This window comes from Electrona antarctica (genome assembly GCF_951216825.1).
Source record: "Electrona antarctica genome assembly, chromosome: 18".
Taxonomy (NCBI): Eukaryota; Metazoa; Chordata; class Actinopteri; order Myctophiformes; family Myctophidae; genus Electrona; species Electrona antarctica.
The window spans coordinates 33165338-33188952 of NC_136799.1; the positions used below are offsets into that span (position 1 = coordinate 33165338).

Consider the following 23615-nt stretch of genomic DNA (forward strand, 5'->3'; position numbering starts at 1 on the left):
AGCAGGCTCATCTGGTCTCCCAGGGACAGTGTGGAGAAGCCTGCAACAACATGACGAGGCACGGGTCACAATGAGCAGTGGTGGGAAAAATGTTGACCTGAGCTCTATTCTTCTAAATCATGACAGTTTTCTGAAAAACCTGTGTTTTCATGTCAGTGGTTCTCAAACTATTTCATGTCAAGGACCCCTAGAAATATATGTATTTGGCCTCCGACCCCCATCTCAAAATATGTTGTTCCAGGGACGCCCACCAGAAGCAAAGATTTGAGTTCAAAACGTTCGCTCTGAAAGAATATATATTCCAAATTTTTTCAAAAATAGCAGATCTACAAGCTCGTAGAGCGGCACTCGGTGCCATGCCATGAGCTTGTAGATCTGCTCTTTTTCAATAGCTAAAGCGTAACATAATGCTTAAAACACCAAAAGGGGTTCCCGTCCTGAATGTGTTAAGGAAAAGTATCACTACTGCAACATGGAAATACTTTTATGATGATTAGAATTTTGTTGTTATTTTTCATGTCATGATTATGAATTGAATACCCTGGACCTGAATGGAAACAAGACCGCAAAGTACACTGTACTGTTTACATTTCTGCCAATAAAGTATTCAATCAATCAATCAAAGAATGTCCCATTTCAAGTTTTCAAACGTATAAAAGTCATTTGAAAATGAAACTAAAGTTTTCAAATAAATGTAGTGGAGTAAAAGTGCAATATTTGGATCTGAGATGTAGCGGAGTAGAAGTAAAAGTATTGGGAATACTCAAGTAAAGTACAAATACCTCAACATTGTGCTTAAGTACAGTGCGTAAGTGAATGTACTTAGTTACTTTACACCACTGGCAAAGAAGTGCTTATTTGGGGCTTGCTTCGTGATGTTGTTTAAACCAGTGGTTCTCAAACCGTTTCATGTCAAGGACCCCCACATGAATATACATGTATATTTGTCCACGAGCCCCCACATCTGAAAATAGTTTGTGGCAGGGACCCCAATACAAGATTTGTGTACTTAATTTAACATCCTGAAATGTTCATGTCCTCGCAAGTGTATATATAGTAATTCAAATGTGTATGTACAGTATGTGTGTGATCATACATGATCAATGTCGTGAAATGATCTCAAGACTGAAATGGCATGGACCAACATACAGTATCTATCATTTTCCACTATTCAGCTCATTAACCCCAACCCAGGGTTGATCAGCAAACCAAACATGCCGCGGCACACGTTAGCGTGGAAGGTCCTCCTTGAGGCCCGTGTCACAGCACTTGTGTGGGCATTACTCTTTTAAGTGAGGACAGTGGACTGGTGCAAAGGTCTGGATGACACAAAGCCGCGTGGTCACCCCTTGTTTCCTGTCACGCTACTACTGGTGTGAGGAGGATTAGCGCCGTTTTGCACACCCTCGTTGGAGGGGTTGAGGACATGACATGCACTCGTCGCCGTGCAGGGGAAGGTGACACACACGCACACGTGCACGCGCGCACAGTGCCACACACACACACACACACACACACACACACACACACACACACACACACACACACACACAAAGGACACCCAGACATGCATGGATACACAAACCTGTGCAATCATATACACATACAAACAGACTATCTGACAAACTGAAGCATGCGCGTGTGCGTGCGCGCGCACACACACACACACACACACACACACACACAGTCACACACACACACACACACACACACACACACACACACACACAGTCACACACACACACACACACACACACGCACACAGTGGGTTCACGTGGTTCAACCCCAGCCGGAGGACCTGCTGAAACCCTGCCCTCCATTCTAAAACAGCAGCTGAAATTGACTGGTTCGTATCAAACCACTCTCAGCCCCCCCCCCTCCCCCCCCCCCCCCCCCCCCTCCAGGACACCTCTACATATGCTAAGAATAGAACGTTAAACAAAACAGACCGCCGTATCCAGTCTGAAGATGGGCTGAGGGAAATTCAAACAAATTAAAATGGGGAAAGTGAAAAGCGAATGTGGTGAAAGAGAGAGGGAGAGGGAGAGAGAAGAGAGAGAGAGAAAGTGGAGCAGATAGACAGATAGCCATCTCATCCCCTTTTTCTCTCGTACTACCCTTCAGCTGTCAATAAAATGCGTGAAGCCCCCCCTCCACCGCCCCAACCCCCCACCCCCGTACAGAGAGTTGAGGTGCTGCATGTGTGCCCGCGGGCGTCCCATTCTGACAGCATATTAGCCCCTTCAGCTCGGCCCCTGATTAAAATGATTGCTTTTACAAGTCTGCCGTGTGCCGCGCTCCCTGCCGCGCTGTGATTAAGAGGCGATAGATTACAGTATTGACCAGGGCGCTCGCCACGCCTCGCCATCCATGTTTACTCTTAAATATAAATGATCTCATTGAGGCCCAGTCACCGGCCTGATGTTAATCTCCCTCGTGCCTGACACCCGCAAACACGCTCACGTGCGCGCGCACACGCCTGCACACACACATTATAGCGATAAAACTGGCCGCGCTGGCTGAGAGAGAGGAGTGGCGAGGAACCGTGAGGGGGAAAAGAAAAAGACACAGGACCGAGAAAAAGAGAGAGAGATTGGCAGATCGAGAGAGAGAGAGAGAGAGAGAGAACGAAGAAGAGCAAGAGAGAGGAGAGAGAAAAGGGGTTACCTTTGTGTTCAATTTCTCTTATCGTGGTGATGACCACGGGAGGGGAAGAGCTGGAGGATACATTAATTAACAGATTGCAATCAGAATGTGAGGGCCTTCACATTGTGAAGGGGAATCAATAGCCAGTAGAATGGAGTGCTCTGATCACACACAGAGCGGCGGTGGTGCTGCCGGACCAGCCGGCCCCTGCAGTGCTTAACAGGGTTCTGAAGGAACGTCCAGCCCAGATTCCACCCAAAACGACCCGGGCAAACTGCCCGAAGCACTCAAAAATATTTGACTGTTTCCACCGGAGGCAATAAATAAGCCATATTTTGCGAGGGCCTGGATGCATCTTAAAATCTCCAGTCGTGTGATTTCCCTGTCTGCGTACCTGGCCATTAATTTGGACAGAATGGACTGGCCAAGGGGGACATTTTCATGCACGCATGGCCGCGGTGCATGGTGTTTACTATCTGGTTGGCATCACAATGGCAGACAAAGCTTTGCCGAGCCTTTTATTGCCAAGGAGGACTTGAGGCGGAACTAAAGCGCTGCTCCCAATGTGACAGCTCCTTGTGAATGCCTTGTTCAGGGCTTGTTGGCGCTCCCTTCCAGTTTGCTCCCATACAGCAGACACCCCTCAACCATGTGCGCGCACGCACGCACACACACACATACACACACACGCACATGCACATGCACACGCACACACGCACAGCACAGCACAGCAATTACCTTTCACGCTAAAAGTCAGTGAATTTAATCCGGTGTTGTGAGAAAGGAGAGGTGGCGTTTTCTCCCCCTTTGCTCCATCCCCTCTCTTCAGGGCCTAAATTATCGCTCCAAATGGGATCTCGTGTCGTTGCCTCGCCTTTTTCCACTCAATTTAATCGAGTAATGAAGTGACTTCCCGACTCCGCAGGTCAGGCGGCGCTCAGGCCGCAGCGCTCTGAAGGCGGCCCGGTTAAGTGCCATCGTAGTGGGTGATTTCCTCTAATGAAATATCAATATTTACATCTTCATTTCCAGCCCACTGCCTTGGCGGGGTTTGACCAAACATGACACAATATTGACCAAATCACGGAGAGGCCTGTCCACGCGCTGGAAGAGGCCCTTTCCTCTTCGATGCCAAGCGCACTGGGAAGATCTCGGACTGAAAGGCTTGTTGTAAGCGTGACTATATAGAAAATGTTTACCTTTGTTCACTTTTAGTTAAGCACCCTGCTCTGGAGAAAATCACACCTCCAAAAAAAAGACCTACTAAAAAGCATTTTCATTTCCAACGCCGTTTCACAGATGCAATCTTCTCCTGTACTGTACATGCACATCGCTGAAATACGAGTCCGATCCGCACGAAACAACGTCAACAAATAAATATGCGACAGATAACCAACATTACACAGCCAGCACCACAGCCCGACCGCCACGTAACTGCTTCAAATAATTCATGGCTCGCAATTTGAAAACAAGACCCGTAAAGACCAACTTGGGAGCCAAAAAATCCACATCCTCTCTGCCTTTATCTCCCTAAAAAGCCCTTGGCTGTAGGAAGAGAAGGGGGGGGGGGGGGGGGACCAGACCCCACAGACGGCTCGTTCCAAAACCCCTCACACAGATTAATCAGCACACCATTTCATCTGCCAGAGCACAGGACGGGCCCCAAAATGAAATGTTGGAGATTTCTGTTGAGCTGGAGTTCATATTCTATTAATTTATTATTGTTTCCCTCTCCCGGAGGGCCATTAGCGCGGGTAATAAAAAGAGATGTAATTACGAGGCATGGTGGCCCCCTCCAGCTGCAGACCCAATCGTAACTCACCCTCAATCAGACAGAGCAGACAAGAGGGAGGGAGAGAGAGAGGGAGAGGGGAAGATGGAGGAGAAAGAGAGGAGGAGATATGGGCCAGAGGAGAGAGAGATAACGGGGAGAGAGAGAGAGAGAGAGAGAGAGAGGTTGGAGAAAGGGGGGATTGCAGAAAGCACAGGGAGGGGGGAGGGGGTGGAGAGAGAGCAGTATGTAATTCGTCGTAAGACAAATAGCAAAAATAGTCGATCTACAAAGTCACAACGTGTCCGTGAGCTTGTAGATTGGATATTTTTGTGATTTTAAGAATAATGGTTATAATGACATGCCCAAAATAGGGATGCCAGGTTGAAAGTGGTAAAAGGAGACAGAGAGAGATGGGGGTGGGGTTAAGAGCGAGAGTGAGTGAGTGAGAGGGGGGGGGGGGGGGTGGGTGGGGGTTGGGGGAGTAATTGTGGCTGGACAGGGGCTGATCTATCATGGCTTGCTATCAGAAGGACAAGCGAGCCCTGAAGACTTGTGCCCAGAGGCAATCTCACCCAGGCCAAGCCAAGTGCTCTCCAGGCTGCAGTTGAAGCAGAACTGCCCCTAACAGCACCCAGGAGGTTCAACTCATCCTTTTATTCCCCCCTTCCCCCTCCCCCCCTCTTCAAACTCAGCTGAGCGATCACGTTCTTGCCCATAAGCTTATTCTATATCAAAGTGCTTTCTATTTTAAAACGATACCCCGGCCTTAAAAAAAAGAGAGGACAGTGTTTGGGTGGGCGGGTTGTAGGGGGATACTGTAGCTTGGGGTGGGTTGTAGGGGGATACTGTAGCTTGGGGTGGGTTGTAGGGGGATACTGTAGCTTAGGGTGGGTTGCACCTGTGATTTGTACAGGCTCCTGTGATTTGGGCCATATGGTTCACAGGATGAAATATGTAACCGATATATTTAACAATTCATGAAGGAAAATCTACAGCGGATCCATAATGTGTGTGTGTGTGTGTGTGTGTGTGTGTGTGTGTGTGTGTGTGTGTGTGTGTGTGTGTGTGTGTATGTGCGCAAGATTCTGTATAGTGTGTTGATGCGCGTGTCCCCAGTGATAATGTGTGCATGTGTGTAACTTGCAGCTGCCGACCATGATTCTTCCTGAATTTACATGACAGCGTCAGGAGGACCCAATCAATAGCAGCTTGGTAATAAATTGCTGCGCTTGACATAAATAATTTGACCCGAACCCCAGCCACATGTACAGCACCAACAGCTCGGCTTGCTGCGAGCCTTTCCCCGCCCGCACATGCATTTGATGACACAAAGGCCGTTACACGCGGGATGAAAACCATGTCAATACAAATGAAATTTGGTTCGTGAAACCGAGGCTGACGGTTGACAATTATTACTTGGTTTTTCAGCTTCGTTGCTCGCTATTAAAAGAGAAGCTAGCTATCTGCTTCTTTTGGACACGATAACCAGCCCATTATCCCATTGTAAGTGGCTGGGGAATGGGTGATTTGACCATCAGCCTGTGAACGTTATGGGGCTGAGTAACGTTGAATACAGTAATCCCCTTGTCTTAATCTGCGCCCTTTGACCCCCTGACCCTTGCGCGTGAGTCTTTAGCTGTCCCCAGGGTCCCACACTGCCCTCCACTGACGTTATATATCTCTGTTTAGCCCCAAAGACCAGGCGGAATCAGGCTTTAATCATTGCCATAATTACACATAATTTATCTCCGCTGCCAACGAGCAACACAGCTTAATGAGGGAAGGCGCTCTGCTGATGATGTGGCTTAAAGGCACATCAACATTAGACGGTTTCCTACGGCGGGCTTTATGCAAAAATATCACACAAAGCACCGTACACATGCAATCATTTCAGACTATTTGATAAAGATGCAATCTAGGTAAATGAATGGTTTAATGGACATAAATGGGAGTCTGCGCTTATACTGTACGACTCATCTACATGGTAAAATCCCCCATTGTTAATCAACTCTGAGAGAACAAATGTAACCAAATGGACCCTTACAGGCCATTTTGGCATGTATAGGCCTACTACTGTATGCATGTATGTTTGAACTAAACAAAGACTTCCCCCACCCTGCTTAGCAGATGTCCTTTTCCCCACCCCTGCCTGTGTATCTGCCTTCGTTACATTCCACCGTGTCGCGGTGTGGCGCGCTCTGAGCTTGTAGATAGCTATTTTTGCACACCACCATTTTGTAACAAAGTATAATAAAACATATAGCAATTAAGTGGTTAAACAAACTAAACCATTATATATTAAAAAAGAAATCGTGTCGATTCGTATATAACTTCAAAAAGGTAAAGTCCGCACACCAAAGACGGTAAAAGATACTTCATTACAAAACTGACGTTTCGATTCCACTGTGGATCTTCTTCAGGTGTATCGATTCGTATATAAGAAATACTAACCAATGTCACAGAATGATTGGAAAACCAGTCAGATTGAAAAAGGTGCACTCGTTTTCACTGACGGAGGCACGCCGTCTGAACACGACTTGAGCCACGAGAGGCAGCGGCGAACGAGCTTAGGCGAGTGAGTCGCCATGCCGACTGCCGAACGTTGCGAAGTCACCTTCAGCCGACTCAGCGACATCAGAGTTATGTCCCGACAGAATCATAAATGATCGTCCCCTAGCTCTGGTCCATATCGTTAAGGACTTCTCCTTAACGCTATGTTACGCTTGACTTCCTGCGCACACATGAAATGCAGCACCGCCTGTCAACTGCTGCAAAAATAAAACGAACGATTTCGCTACTCACCATTACAAAGGCGGTTTTGTGGTGTCGAAAGTCTACTTTCACCGTTGGACGCAGTGCTTTCAACTCAACAAAACCGTCTTTTTATTAGTGAGTAGCGAAAGTGCTCTTTTTTATTTATTTTTGCAGCAGTCAACGGGCAGTGTCATTTTATTTTCAGTTTCATGCGTGCGCAGCAAGTTGAAAGTACCATAGCATTAAGGAGACGTTCTCCTAACGCTAAGGACCAGAGCTAATCGTTCCACTGGTACCTCTGAGACGTCATTTCATTTATTAACGAGGGGCCCTCCTCACCGCCGGAGGTGAACTCGAAGAAATCTAGCACTCCTTTTCCATTTTCCAATCATACTGTAACAGTAACATACAGTATAACATAACCTGCTTCTCAACTATTCTAAGATTAAGTCGGTTAGAGGTTCTAAATGTCAGTTTGGATATATTTTCAGTTAATTTCCCAGCCCTACCCCACCACCCCCATCTCAATCACCCTCAGCTCCTCAATGCATTCTCCGGCCCAGGTTTCGGGGTGTCGGCGGCATCCACCTGATTGCTCAATCTATCTTTATCTCCTGTGTTGAAGCCTACGTCAGAGGCTAAATTGAATATACTAAGAGCTGTCTGTTGGTGTCTATATTTAATAAAGTGCACTGATGAGGTGCTGATTTATTGCCCGGCACTGTTCACACTCTATTACAAGGAGATTACGCAGCCTGAGTGGGATCAAGCTGGCAACACAGTAAGTAAGTAGATCTCACAATTTAATGGCAGAGTGAAAACAGAAGCTTGAGGTGGGGAGGAGAAGGATATAGGCAGATGGATGGATGGATGGAGGGATGGATGGTGGGATGGATGGATGGGGAGCGGACGGGCGGGGTGAGGGGTAAGGGGTGGCGGCGGGGTGGGCTGACACAAACACGACAACATACATGAGACGTGATCTCTCTTTAACATCGCTGCCCCCATCCCCGCCTCCTCCTCCTCTAACAACGAGCGCCGTGCGGCTGTCTGTCAAACGCTGAGTGGGTGAAGTGAAATGCAATAAAGCAGATGATGATGAACGCTCCCTATTAATGAATAGAACCATGCAAACAAGGAGAGCTCATTAGATTCACCTGGCCTAAATCGGATACGAAAAACAATTAGTTGGCAGTTGGAATTAAACTGAGAGAGGGAATAAAAATCTCTTCATTGTATATTACAGTATGCAACTATGCACCACGTATTTGGAACGAATCCCAAGAAAACAGCAGGTCTTCTACGACGCTCGGATCTTTTAAATCAAAGCTGCAGACTTTTCTGTTTGTCGCTCCCTATTTTTTAGGTTCTTTATTGATTCCTTGTGCTGCACTGTAGCTGTATTCTCATATGCTTGTTAGTTGTTATTTTCTATTCTCTAAACGTTGTAACAATTTTTTACTAGCAAGTACATGTCCTTTTAATAGCATGTACTATACATGTCCTTTTAATAGCATGTACACGTCATTTTACAATGTGTTTCTTTGCACTTTGTCTTAAAGCTCTTAATATTTTGTGTAAAGCACACTCAAATGCCTTGTTGAAAGGTGCTATAGCTACAAATAAACTTGTCTTGCCCTATTACTAGGTAATAAACAAGATAAGATGCATCAAATCCCCATTTTGTGTAAAGCACACTGAAATGCCTTGTTGAAAGGTGCTTTACAAATAAACTTGTCTTGACCTATTAATAGGTAATAAACGAGATAAGATCAAATCCCCGTTTTAAACCTCTCGTAATGTACTTGTACGACATTGTTTACATGTCCCAGGGTCCAGCCGGCCCGTCGGCCTCAGAACCAGAATTCCTAGCTGGAAACGTCTTGGCCTGGGAATCTGGAATGGAAGCCGTGGCAGCAGGTGACAAGCATCTAGCGTCTCAGCGTCTATCGCAGTGAGTGCCTCTTGTACACTGCAGCATAGCAACGTCTACATGCACCGTGCACGTGACATTCACACGGTCCGAGACATTCACATGGTCTGTAGAGGAGGAGGGGGCACGGTGGGGCATCAAAGGAGTTTGGGGGGGCACTCGTGTCGGTACTATAGGAGTCCAACTATGTTTTATCTGGTTTTCTCAGGACGAATCTAAAAGTGAGCAGATAGCGGATGTTTTGTACCAATACGTAGTCACAGTAAATGTCAGCGTTTTAGTGTTACAATTAGCATACAATGACAAGGTTAAATGAGGATGTGTAAAATATATAGAGAAAAATAAAATACTTAAATTAAACTACAAAGTGTCAGAAAAACAAGAACACCCATGTGCTCACAGGAGATATAAAAAAACTATAGTAAACATTGTCAATGTTTACTATGGAAAAACAACAGACTTATTTAATAAAAGGCAACTGCTAACATGTTTCGACCTCGGAAGATCGTCTCAAAGGGCTTTCCACATTTAACAAAGGAATGAAAACAACCTAGTTCACAGTTGGGACTAAACTAGACATACTGTACAATGAAGCAGGTATATCTCATAAAAAGGAGATTCTTCTTCTTTTTGTTTTACCAGCCAGCATAATGGCCCAAACAGCCAATGATAATAATATGAAAAAGAATAAATATCAAAGCCGATAGCGGTCTGTATGATAATCGGTCGAGCCCTGATCGGACCCCCCTCCGCCTCTACAGAGTTAGGTGAGGAGATAAACAGGTCCCATGCAGTATGGAGAGAGGCGCTGCTGTCAGTGTACTTAGTTTGTCCCTAAACGTCATGGACAGAAATGAAATGTAGCTTTAGGGGGGTCGGAATGTGACCGGAGGGGTAGACAGCGGTCTGTTATGTGTGTCAAAGGTTGTTAGCACCTTAGGAACAACAAGCCATCTGTCATCGTCCTCCAACGCTGCTCGTAATGACCCCAGCCCCCCCTCAGGGCAACAACCCGTGTTACACTCTGCTCCGACGGTGCTATTTGGAGCAGTGACAGTAACCAGTGGCCAACAGCTCCACGGTGATTATCAATTAATCAACGGCAGTATTCAGAATGAAGGCAGAGGGCTGCGGAGCGGTAACGGTGAACTGGTGGAAGAATGCTTTTGTCTGCATTTAACCAATTAAAACCCTAGTTCACTTCCTTTTATGCCCCTTTTATTCCCCTCCCCACCTTAATGCCTTTGCTGAAAATCGCAATTTTGTTAACGTACTGTATTTTCACTCATAATAGGCAAACCTATTATGAGATATGACATGCCCAGCCGCTTTATATATAAAGAAAAAAAAGATCTGTAATACAACTATGACTTGAAGCTGATTCCTGTGTTCACCATGCATACTGTAGAATGTGTAGATGAAGCCAGATGTATACTTTGTTGGGCACTGTGAATACTGAGTGGTACAGTATCTGTGAGGGAAATACTTCAATGGCAGTATAAGCCTAATTTAGGCACGACTTTGTTGCACACTGGTGTCATGCACTGAAAATGGCCGATTGACAAGCTCACAGCGCATTGCATCGCAACGTATCGCGAGCTTGTAGATCAGCTATATTCACAGTGCACTGTAAACTGACACATATTCCCATTCCACTGAGCAGAATTGGCAGAATCTTATGAGATTCAGTCTAATAACGACACAGGTTTGCCGTTCTCCAATTGGCCTACAATTAAAACTCGATAGGGTTACTTCTACGGGAAAATTACACCGCTTTCAAACCACTTTTTCAGATGTTGGCAGAGAAAAGGGCCAATTAAAAATCAATCCGAAGAATGTAAGTGTCGATTTCCCTGACATCTAAATTGTTAAATTTGGACCTTTGGTCATTGGCCCCATCTGTCAATGCCCCTAATCAATGTGGTCTACTTCATAATGAACTGTTAATCTTTTTAATTCCATTGCCAACGGCCGCAAAAATCTATCAGAATGCAATCAGCACTTTTCTACGCCCACCCCCCCCCCTCTCTCCTTCCATTCTTCTCCCACGGCGGATGGGAGGGAGACACATAGTAAAGGGCTGAGCATGGTAGACTGCCCTGGGGTGCCGTTGGTGCATGGAGGGTTAGTGCACCAAGTCTCGCTCAGCCAGTGAACCGTCTCTGATCAGGTTCAGCCATGTACAACTCAATTATGCAGCCATTTCATGGCCAGAGGAGAGCCTCTGTCCTAATACTCTACTCTATCCAAAGGGATAACAGACCAGCCTTCCAGCTCAACTGAAACGCAACAATTAGAATCAAATCATCATTTTACGTAGCTATACTACTAGAGCATGGGAGAGTTAAATGGAATAATATAATAATACAATGAAGATTGTTTTGGGTGGAGGGATTGTGTGAACAGTAAAGTTAAGCAAAATCAACAAGGGGTTTGTGTGTGTGTGTGTGTGTGTGTGTGTGTGGGGCTGCGTGTCTGAGGTGTGGCAGATCAGAATAATCTACTTATATGGTCCATTGTCTGGTGGTCAGACACCATAACTGCAGGTGTGACAGAATGAATGGTTCTAATTCTATTCATGACAAAGCTGCATATTAAAAGATTACTTCAAATAATCTCACACTCGTATCACTTAGAACATGCATGTATTATGTATTATCTATTTCTAGACCATGATCAAAAGCACTGTGATTTTGGCTGCAGTTTCAATTCATTGTCTTGTAGCCGAACACCAGTACCTCAGTCAAAGTATACTCCTGGTCAAATATTAATCCACTAAGTGACAGTTGCTCAGTCAAATTTGAACTTGAGTTAAAGTAGAGGCGTACTTGCAAAGTAAAATGACAAACTACTTCTTTTTAATATCAATGCATTTGCTGTATAGAGCATCGCAGTCCCGCCCCCTTTCATGATGACGAGAGGCCCGGAAGAGAATTTTCTAATTCATTTTTCCCACAGACGTTTCAAAAGGTATTTACTTACAGACCTGTACGCCACAGACAAAGTATTTACTTACAGACCTGTACGCCACAGACAAAGTATTTACTTACAGACCTGTACGCCGCAGACAAAGTATTTACTTACAGACCTGTACGCCACAGACAAAGTATTTTCTTACAGACCTGTACGCCACAGACAAAGTATTTACTTACAGACCTGTACGCCGCAGACAAAGTATTTACTTACAGACCTGTACGCCTCAGACAAAGTATTTACTTACAGACCTGTACGCCACAGACAAAGTATTTACTTACAGACCTGTACGCCACAGACAAAGTATTTACTTACAGACCTGTACGCCACAGACAAAGTATTTACTTACAGACCTGTACGCCACAGACAAAGCCAACTCGGATGGTGACAAATCATGACAATAAACACATTTCTTTGGGCCGAAGAAATAATTAGAAAGAAGATAAACAACAAAACAGTTGTTGTACCCTGCCATTTGTTTCTTCTTTCTAATTATTGGTTCGGCCCAAACAATTGTGTTTATTGTCATGATTTGTTAGCAGCCGAGTTGGCTTTGTCCGAGGCTTTAAAGGTATTTAAATAAATACTTTCTGAAACGCGTACAGGGAAAATGAATGGGCCACTCGTCAGGGGCGCACTGCGACGCTCTATTGAAATGTAGCCATTTTCGCCAACATTTCTACGATTTTCCAGACATGATAATAAAAAAGGCTCTGTTATTTTTTACTATATTTGAAATGGGCCGTAAGTGATTAATTCATAATGTGCTTTCTCAAAAGTACAATAGTTGTCTTTAAAATGCAGTGGAGTGAAAGTCTTGAGTATCCAAAAAGAAACTAATACTCAGGGAAATGTACTTCGCTATCGCCCACCACTGAACACCAGGAAGTATCTGTCCCTTTATTGACCCTACGGTGTCGTACAGTATGACACTGATGGACATATGACAGTCCGTGGTCCTGTAATGCAGAGTACAGGATGTATCTATGGCATGTAAAGTACAGCATTTCATTTAGATCCAACACTCATCACGGATAGATTCAGAGTGAGTGTGGCAAATCCGATTTGCGTAGATCTTGGTACACTGTCAAATTCACTACACAATAAGTCATCGCGATAATCTGATTAATCTGAAGGTGCTTAGAAGCTATGCCATCCACAAAATCCCTTGAAGAAGTACAACAATATTAAACGGGCTAAATGATACTAAATACTAAATGATGTAAAGTTACACCAGGAATGGCTAAATGATGTATGTGTAATGTTACACCGGGAATGGAAGCTGAATGTATTCAAGTCCCCAGCTAAAAAGGAAACGGCTAATATATGTATCTATGGTCTTGAGCAATAATATACACAGCAGGATAAACCTAGAAAAAGACATTCATAATAATCCTATATTCGTTAAAAAAGTATGGCTTCTGTTAGCGACCACAACTCTTGCCTGTGAATGGGTAACCTCAGGTGACCTGAGTCATGTGTCTTTGTTGTGTCATGGTGGTGGTGGTGGTGTGCGTGCGAGGAGGTGGTACGTTTTGGGTAATGCCATGTTATTGGGTCAGTGGTGATCCAGCCCTGCCTATAAGCCTCCTTGGGTTAAACTGGCAGGCTGCTGACCGTGCAAGTGTCTGCCGGAAGCCACACAGACGGCCAGGTTCGAGGAGGCACAGGCAGACATAGAGACAGGGGTTTGGGGCTGGTGTCCATGACTAATCTCCTTACTACCAGATCTGGACCTGATTAATGCCCCCACCCCGCCACCCCCAACCTTCTGAGTGAAAACTCTTAATACCTTTTCTGTGGGTTCGGCGTGTGCTGTGCGGTGCACCGCGCCTGCGGTCAGCTCAAGTCCACTATACCACTTTGTGGGGAATAAGGAGAAGGAAAGAAATGGGCCGCCTTAAATCTCTGACTTGGGATTTCGGTTCATCTTCTGAATAAAATGAGATATAACGGTGGTTCTCAAACATTGTCATGTCAAGGACCGCCAAAATTGATATGTTTTAAGCTGCTGACCCCCCAAACCCCCATTTGAAAAGGTTTGGTGCCAGGCTGCCAACTAGGGACCCCCACAAGAGAAGATATGTCAGTCAGATTAGAAGTAGATCATTCTACTACTGTCTCCACTGTAGGTGGGTAGAGGGAAACCTATGATCTGCATTGGACACATTTTCTCATTGGATTACACTACATTGTCCCATTGAATTATTTTGTGCATGTCATACGGAAGATACTGGCTAATTTCGCTACACTTAAAGTGTTTAAACTGTTCCTCATTTTGCTTGGGAGCCCCTGGAAACTGCATCACGTGCTCATACACTACACTCAGATATGCTCAACCTTTTCAAAATACGGTAATCATATTTGAACTGGGACCCCCCCACCCTGACAAGCACTTGGAATTGTGGGAGTTGAGCTTGAGGCATTTCATTTAGTCTGACTCGGTTCCACAGATAAATATTGTGAAAATAGCCAATATCCAAGCTCTCAAAGCCTTGCGTTGAGAGGCATTATGAGCTTGGAGATCAGCTACTTTCTTATATTATTTGACAATTAGGCCAATGTTTGACCAGTTTTTATAGTATAGTTTGTTGATTACTTTTGATGCAGTAATGGTCTATTTTCTTTCTTTCTTTAGGTATTAAAAGAGTCTTTAACGCCCTTAAATTGTCACTTCACTGTCACCTGGGGACCCCCCCAAAGAATCATGTGGGGTCCCAACCCACAGGTTGAGAACCCCTGCACTACAGGACAAAGTGTAAATTGTCCATTATGCTGATGAGAACAGGGGGTTGTGGAGGCGAGCGAGGCGGTGCTGCCTGGGACACATTCATTTAGCGTGTTTCCTCTCCATGTCTTCACCTATCTAACGTTATAGAGTTATGGTGGGGGTGCGGCGGGGCTGCGGGGGTCAAACTCAAGATCAGGGAGAATCTGCTTTGGTTGCAAAAAGCAAGCCGCTAAACAATGTGTTCTCTGTCAAAATCAGAGGAAAACCCTTGAAGGAAGCAAAATCTGTGCTGACGTGTGGCTCTGTATCCTTAATTCAACAGCCCCTTATAACCTAACACCTCGTCTATCAGAATGTCTATGGGGCGGAGAAGAAACATGATTATGCCCATCAATAATTCAATGGAAGCGCGCAAGTGTGTGTGTGTGTGTGTGTGTGTGTGTGTGTGTGTGTGTGTGTGTGTGTGTGTGTGTGTGTGTGTGTGTGTGTGTGCGTGTGTGCACACGCGTGCGTGCGTGTGCGTGCATGCTTTGAGATGCGGTGTCTTCTTTGATTGGGCGGGTCCCCCGCTCTGCTCTAAATCTCCCTTGTGATTACTATATACGTTGGCACAACCCCTGCTATCCCCTCCCCATTCAATGCGGGGATTTTAGACGTGCACTATTGATTCGTGTCTTCCAAAGATGCCCCACCTCCGACCCCCCCTTCTCGATTCTCTCACACACATGCCCAGTCTATACAGTATGTGGTCTGCTGACGTTAATCATCTGGATGTGCGTGTGGATGCATGCATGTTTTTGCGTGAATGATATGAGAGAGAGAGAGAGAGAGAGAAATAGTTTTGATGTATTCTTTTTAGGGAAGGTAGGAAAGGATAGAAGAGGGAGGAAGGGAGGTAAAGAGAGGAGAGGAGAGTGTACCTGGGATATGCTTGGCCCAGCCGATGATGACCACCAGTTCCCGGTCGGCCAGGTCACACAGCGTGGTCAGGGCCTTGATGTCGCTCTCCGGCATGGTGGGGTCGGGCATGGCGTAGATCTTCTCTGGCTCCGCCACCAATAGATGAGACACTATCTTTGTGACTGTGGAGGGAGAATGGGTGGAAAGGGGGAGAGGGGGGGAGTTAAATATGGGCTCGTGGGTCATCATCATATCTGTGTTGAGAAGCAGTTCGTTGGTGCAGTGGTTCTCAAAATGTGGCCCAGGGACCCTCAAGGTTTCCAAACCATGGGGGTTCCAAATGGAACCTTGCAGCTCTGTAATTGTGAGTTTGATGAGGGCCCAGGTAGGGCCGGGCCTTAATTTTCGGGCCTGTTGAGAACTCTAGTTTTCGCCGGCTGCTGGGTGCGGCTGCACTAATAACTTTGGGGCAGGCCCGTCTAGAGTTTGAATGGACAGGTGGGCCTGTTGAGAACTCTAGTTTTCGCCGGCTGCCCGTCTAGAGTTAGAAATTTGAATGGACAAGTATAAGTCAAAAGGGAGACATCGAAGAGGAAAGATGGATGGGGATGGAGATAAGGGTTTGACGTCAGATGTAGAGTTGCTGGCCAATATTGATGACATCAGGGATGTCCATATTATGGGCTTAACAGCAGGTCGCATTTACTATGACATCAGAGTCTCCACATCTTGATGTCACGAGACCTGGACACCATATAATATATGGTGTCAGGCACCATATTATGGTGCCTGACACACTGACAGGAAATGCACGTAAACTATGAGCTTGTTAGACCTGCTATTTTCACTATTTATTTTTTGGGGGAAAGCATCTGTGTCATTTTAGATTTTAGCATTGGCTATTCAAAAATAGCAGATGTTGTACATCTTGAAAGTGTGAGAACTACTGATTCAGAAGGCATTGTAGAATGGACCTCAGGTCTTAATGGGTTTTAAATGACATGGCCAAAATGGGGACGCCAGGCTGAAAGATGGTTCAATTAGCATGAGTGGACTGAAAACACGTATCGCCGCAGTGTGCACGAGGGGGGGAAAGAAAAGGCAGAAAAAGAAAAAAGTGCACGTGAGGATGTGTGTCCCTGAACACTGCCACACCGTTTAATATCGGTCATCTGCTCGGAGACTTATCACCATTCAGCTCTGACCGGAACAATACCTGGCCTATATTTCTCATATGGTACTCTCCGCTGTCGAGAGAGAGAGAGAGAGAGAGAGAAAGAGAGAGGGGTGGGTGTGGGGTGGGGGTTGGGGGGGGGGGGGGGGGGTTGAATGTGAGACTGGCCTAGAATAGTCGTTTTACCTGCCGAATGGAAAACCGAAAATACTGTACATTTAAATACATTTGAAATACCACTTCCATAGTTTATGGAGAACTCGTGAAGTATGTTTCATGGCGCGACACAGTTCGCTTTAATAGTTCTTGTAGTCGAAAAGAGCAAAGAGAGAGAGAGAGAGAGAGTGACAGACAGACAGACAGACAGACAGACAGACAGACAGACAGACAGACAGACAGACAGACAGACAGACAGACAGACAGACAGACAGACAGACAGACAGACAGACAGACAGACAGACAGACAGACAGACAGACAGACAGACAGACAGACAGACAGACAGGGGAATGAATGAATGTGAGACTGGCCTAGAATAGCCTCAGTGGTTTTACCTGCTCGCTGGCCGGGCAGAGTCAGAGGAGGGACGGCGGTGGGAGACAATGGGGAGGAGGGGTTGTACTCACGAGGCTTTTTGGTGGGAGGGGGGAGTGTCAGGCCCAGGTAGGGGGCGTTCTCCGCGTCCAACCTCCGCTTGTACTTCTGTCGTCCTCCTCGCACGCGGTCCAGACGCACACCTGGGAGAACGATAAAGACTTTGTTTGTGCTGGTTCTCAAACTTTGTGGAACATTTGGTTCTGTTTGGACACCGTTTGAGTTACAGAGTGCTAACGGGCCATTTGGTTCCTAACAATCAATCATTTCACTGGATGTGGTTCTCAAAGTGGGATCTGTTGGACCCCCCAGGGGTCCTTGAGGGATTAAGTGGTTAAGAGAAACAACAATGAGACATTTCATCGTCTAAATTGTGGAAAGGAAAGCAATAATAACAGATTAACAAAGGAACCAAACACATGTCTTTGCTCACTCAATCTGAGAATCCCATCAGCAAATAACGGAAAAACAGCGACCCCTGTTTTTAGTCTGTCTTGAGAGACTATTGCTCACTAGGCCTTTGTTGTTCGTATTACAGTGTAGTAGTATTTCAAATCAATGTCACGATTATTGCAAACTTTTGCTTCGATTACGATTAGTTGACTTTTTATTTTATAGGCCTAGTGAAATAGCAGATCTATATTGTACAATTGTGTATTTAAATTTTTGCCCGCCGCTATTTTGTATAATAAGCTAATTCATGTAGTCGCTTCAATCTGAATTTGTTCTTGTTGATTTGTTGTTATACAGTAATAAGCAACCCTGTTTCTCTATTTGTAGTCGATTAACCAGTCGGTTATAGATTCAAAATTTAGTTTTCGATATATTTCCGGTGAATTGCCTAGCCCTGTTACAGTGTTACAGGCTTGAGAGTATACTTGGTGATAAGGAATCCACAACGATGAACTATGCATACTGCTGCCATATTGTATACAAAGCTATGCAAGTGTCATGTCTCTGAAACATAAACAGGGTATATTACTATATTATGCTGTACACTGGCACAGTGCTGCTGTTCGACAGCTGTCGGCTCTGTCTGGACACATCAGAAATGAAAGGGATGTGAACGGTACAGTTGCACCCACAGACGGATCATATGTAAATCCAGCAATGTGAGTGACCACCATGCTTCTTGCCTGCATGTGGCGAGTATTGTAAAGTGACATGGTAAGTGTGTGTGTGTGTGTGTGTGTGTGTGTGTGTGTGTGTGTGTGTGTGTGTGTGTGTGTGTGTGTGTGTGTGTGTGTGTGTGTGCGTGTGCGTGTGCGTGTGTGCGTTTGTGCGCGCGCACATGCGTGTGTGTCAGGGGTACGGCTGCGTTCCCATATGTGGTCCATGCCTGCCTGGTCTACTGTGACACAGCTGAGCCCAGAGCAGGTCTAAACATATGAATATTTAATGTAGGGTCAATGATCTCACAGACTGGCCCTCTAATTATTTAGCTTTTGGGGTGAGGTAGACTGCATGCTAATTTCCTGCCAGCTACCTGCGTCCATCCGTGTGTGTGTGTGTGTGTGTGTGTGTGTGTGTGTGTGTGTGTGTGTGTGCGTGTGCGTGTGCGCGCGTGTGTGTGTGTGTGTGTGTGTGTTGTAAAATTTGAAAAAGAGACATGGTGAGGACAAAGAGAAAGGCTTTCCTTTGGTAAAGAAAAAAAAATATATTTTTTTCACAGTCAGGCTAGGAAAAGACTCCAACCCTAACGCCAAGAGTTCGGTGTTAGGGTTGGGTGTGGCATTCAGAAGTTAGGGACATAGAATATACCTGATTTATACTTGGTTGCGCGCCAGTGTACAAGCTTACAAGCTCCAAGCTTGTGATCTGCTATTTTTGGCTTTATGGTTAGGGCATTCATAAAATCGCCATCCTAAGATGTTGACGTCCTTGCAAATATAGTAATACAAACATGTGTGTGCGCGCACGCGTGTGTGTAAAGTACTGTAACTTAACCAGGCTACAAGTGAGGACGTGCTCCCATAGCCGCCGTAGAACCTCCACCGTCTTACGACAGATAGATAGCAAGGTGTAGCTTTCCCATAAAATACCCTTATTTCACCCCTCTCTCACGGAAGTCGCAGCAACGCCTTATCACCCCCAGCCACACCTTGGGGGCCAGGTCCCGCACTGATACTGTAAATGTCAAGCTGGCCTCATCATAACATAAGTTATTTATTATCTCATTATTTGATAAGAATGTTTCCATTTGGATTGTCTTTTCTATTCTATTAATTTTCAACACAGTTAAAATATTTCATCTGTGCTGTTGCATTTATTTGATACCACTTGGCCCGGTATTTGTTTATTTAATGTGATCGTATGCAAACATTTATATCCCGCGTCCGCCCCCCCCGTATTTGGACCTCCGTGATGTGAGTGCTGCCGAACGCAGGCCCTGATATCTTAATCCCGTCGACAGGGACGATGCCTTCGATTCGCCTCGTATGCATAATGTAACCTGGCAAACAAATATACACTAAAGGGTAATGGAGAAAGCCCTCAATGAGATGACGGTGGCGGGGGAAGGGGTTAATTTGTCCAATCCGCCGCGTCCTCTGAGCGGACAACACCCGCAGCCGGAGCACTTTCTTGATGATTTCATCACTTTATAACAGGGAGGACGGTGTCAAACCTAGGCATTGTGTGGCCACTGCAAATGAGCCTAATACAATTTGCCCATCAGCCTAGAGCCCTCGGAAGAGGATGAGTTTGGATATGTCCCATCATGCACGGTGATTGGAGGTCGGCAGGGTTGAGGAGCGGAAGGGGAAGGAGATGATGTAATATAAAAACACTGGCCTTCATTTCACAAAGAGGAATTCAACTGTGGATTTATGCAAAAGCTCCTCTTCATTTCCACCACTTATCTTACTGTCTCTTAGACCGTACACATGGGGGAGGAGTCGTAGCAGTAGAATGAAGAGATTTCTATTTCTACTTATATAAATTATTTCATTCCCCAGAAACGCAAATCTGATTAGGATTGTCTGTCAATTTCCTGACGCTGACAACCCACTAACCTAATTAACCACAATTCCCAACAGAGGCTGATCATCCCCGGCGAGCACTGGGGGATCGTCTGTTGGCACGTACGTTTCAGTGACGAAGAACAGAAAAACCCTCACAATTTAACATATACTGTAACATGTTGAAGCACCAAATGAATCATTATTAATACAGTATAACCGAGGATGTTGTCTATAGGGAAGGGGTCATGAGAATAGTCTTTGAACATCTTCCATTTGGTGCCCGGGTTTAAGTGCTTAAGAACTTTCCGACTCAGCTGTGATGGTACTGTAACTGTAGGCATGGAAACTTCCTCTCGCTGTTAATCGTGCATTCTACGGTTTCCTCCGTCTCTCCTGGAGAGCTCAGCTGCTGCCAGGTGGACACGCTTTGGCTCGCTAAGACGTCCAGGATCCTGTCTCCTCTCTCTCTCTCTCTCTCTCTCTCTCTCTCTCTCTCTCTCACTGCTGGTTAAGTCATGTGGCTGTGTCAGCTCGCACAAAGCCAGCGTGAGGATTTCCAAGGTACATGGGTGCCTGTTTTAATTAGAGCAGTCCCGGCCATAATTAACAGATGCTGACAGGAATTAATGCTTGGCACTATCCTGTCTCATTGGACTGTCCAACTGGGCCGGACGGAGACGGGAGACGAAGAGGATGTGTGTGAGACGAAGAGCGGCCAGGCGGTTTCCACTCGCTGACACCGTCAAAGAGTCTGGCCTTTTGCACTTCTTTAACAGCCCTGACCAATCGGTGTTACTCTATCTAGCGTAAACATTCGTTATTAGCGTGTGAAGAAGGCCCGAGCGCCACCCTGCATCCAAAGACAATCTCGTGGTGTCATGGCGTCTACGACATCAGCCCGTGCAGCAAGGGTGGCAGCGGGCGAGCTCGGGTGTCATCTCTTCAAAGCGCGGTGCTTGCGGGAGAGGGCTTCGGGCCAACACTGGCATTTGTGCACGGATTAGCACGGGCCTCGGGGTGGGGGCCGGGGCCAGCTGACCCAGGGCTCTTCTTTCTCTCCAAAAACAATAATAATCCCCCTCCAAGCACACTCCTACAAAAGGGCCTGTCTTCACTCACTTTGTGTGGCCCCTGCCGGGGCAGAGCCCCTTATGTTGAGCCCCTCACCTGTTCCGGGTGTCTCTCCCTGGGGGAAAGTGTCAGGATGTCGGGGATGGTTGGCAATGCCAAGGGGGGCTTAGGCAGACCCTATTTTAGCTGGGAAAATCAGAAGGCCACATGGCAAAGGCATGGTTGAACCCTGCCTTTCAAGGCAGCCGGCCCCCACTAAACTGCCGTCAGCACTATTTCAAAGGGCCCCTGTTGCCAGCTTTGCATGCTTGTAAGCATGTTGCAGCATTTTTAATCACGAGTGGCGATGAGCGAGAGCAGTGGAAAAATGGTCACACGTTTGGCCCCCCACACCCGTATCTGCTGACCCCAGGGGTCCGCCGTCCTGACACTCTCCTCATGTGCTCCATTTACACGTTGGGTTCAATATCCCTGATGAGGTAACATCCTCCTACTCATACTGCACGAGTAATTAAAACAAACCATCATCACACTATGTACAGTAGTGGGCCACTTGTGAAACGAAGAGAAGATAGCCAATCGACAAGCTCACAGTGGTGGGAAAAGTACTCACTTTTATTACTTGAGTAAAAGTATCAATGCAACAATTTGAAATGCTCTGTTACAAGTAAAAGTCTGGAATTCAAAATAAAAGTACAATATTTGGACCTGAGATGTAGTGGAAGTAGAAGTATTGGAAATTGGAAATAATCAAATAAAGTTAATACCTCAAAATTGTACTTAAGTACAGTACTTCCACCACTGCAAGCTATTTTCAGCAAAGATATTAGTTGTAGATGGAAAAAGTACAGCCTAGGGTTTACTATACATTACGGTAAGTTGTTAGAGGACAATAGCAGCAATGTGGCTACAACTGTAGGCTACATTAGTATACATACATAAGTATACTGTACCATGGTATGGTGATTTTCTCTTCTGTGAGGCCATTCATTTTAGTACGGTATGCAAATCATCAATTTGTGGAGAACAGAAAATTGCTTTATGGCGTGTTTTAACTTACTGTAGTAGTGTGGCGCTTTTTAACTTGGTGTTGCGTTTTTAATGCATTTTAAAGAGCAGATTTATTTGAAAAGTTGAGTTGAACGTAGTGCCTGGACAAAAGATTGATTAATATGAATGAAATTCAAATGTCATGACTTATCTGCAGTGCTCAAGATCAATGATATTTAGCCAACATTGACTCAATTATTCATGTACAGTAAGTTATTTTTTCACTATGGAGAAAATGTTGACAAACACAACGTATAACAATAAATCTGTTGGTCGTCTTGGTCGATGTTTATGTACAATTTAATGCCCGAAGCTGTGAATATACCATAACATTTATTGACGCCAGTATGTTCCTTTAACCCATTAAGACCTGAGGCCGATTCTATGAATGTCTTCTAAATCCTAACAGTTTTCTGATAAACTTATGTTGCTATATGGTGCTCAAACGTATTCATGTCAAGGACCCACACAATTATATGTATTTGGCTGCGGACCCCCATCTGAAAATGTTCCAGGGACCCCCAGAAGCAGAGATTATATTCAATGATTTGCAAACGTTTTCACGGTTTTCCCAAAATAGCAGGTGCTTTGCATGCAAAGCACCTGACGAAGCCTACACGGCGAAACACGGCGTGCAATAAAAAAATGTATATATATGTATATACTGTATGTATATGTATGTATTTCACTGGGGAAGTTCTCTTTGGCATGCATATATATATATATATACTGTATGTATGTATATGTATAGCTAAAATCTAAACTGATACAGACGCTCTCCCGGTTATGTAAACGGTGTGCGTCGCGCCGAAAGCTCGACAAGACTTGAAAATCCCCTTCAATAACATGGATAGGATTCTGGTCCGTCTACACTGCAGTGTATAATATGACATTCCAAACCCAGATCATTCCCTAGACTTTATGAGTAGCTCCCCCGCTACAGTCTGTGTTTGTCCCTCGGTTACTTTATGGCCCAGTGCTGCTGCAGAAGCACGCAGCCATTTATATGTCAAGCATTTCACTGACTGCACATGTGAGCGAGTGCGCGGTGCGG

At 45.4% G+C, this 23615-nt stretch overlaps 1 protein-coding gene across 1 annotated transcript in view; it reads right to left on the reverse strand.

Moving 5' to 3' along the window:
* The window catches only part of esrrb (estrogen-related receptor beta), a 47648-nt gene that overhangs the window by 10516 nt on the left and 13517 nt on the right, over positions 1-23615 (reverse strand). The window contains 3 exon segments of the mRNA XM_079528116.1: positions 1-40; positions 15732-15893; positions 17510-17620. The exon segment at positions 1-40 is cut by the window's left edge and continues 230 nt beyond it. Of these exon segments, the coding sequence (XP_079384242.1) occupies positions 1-40; positions 15732-15893; positions 17510-17620 (313 nt within the window).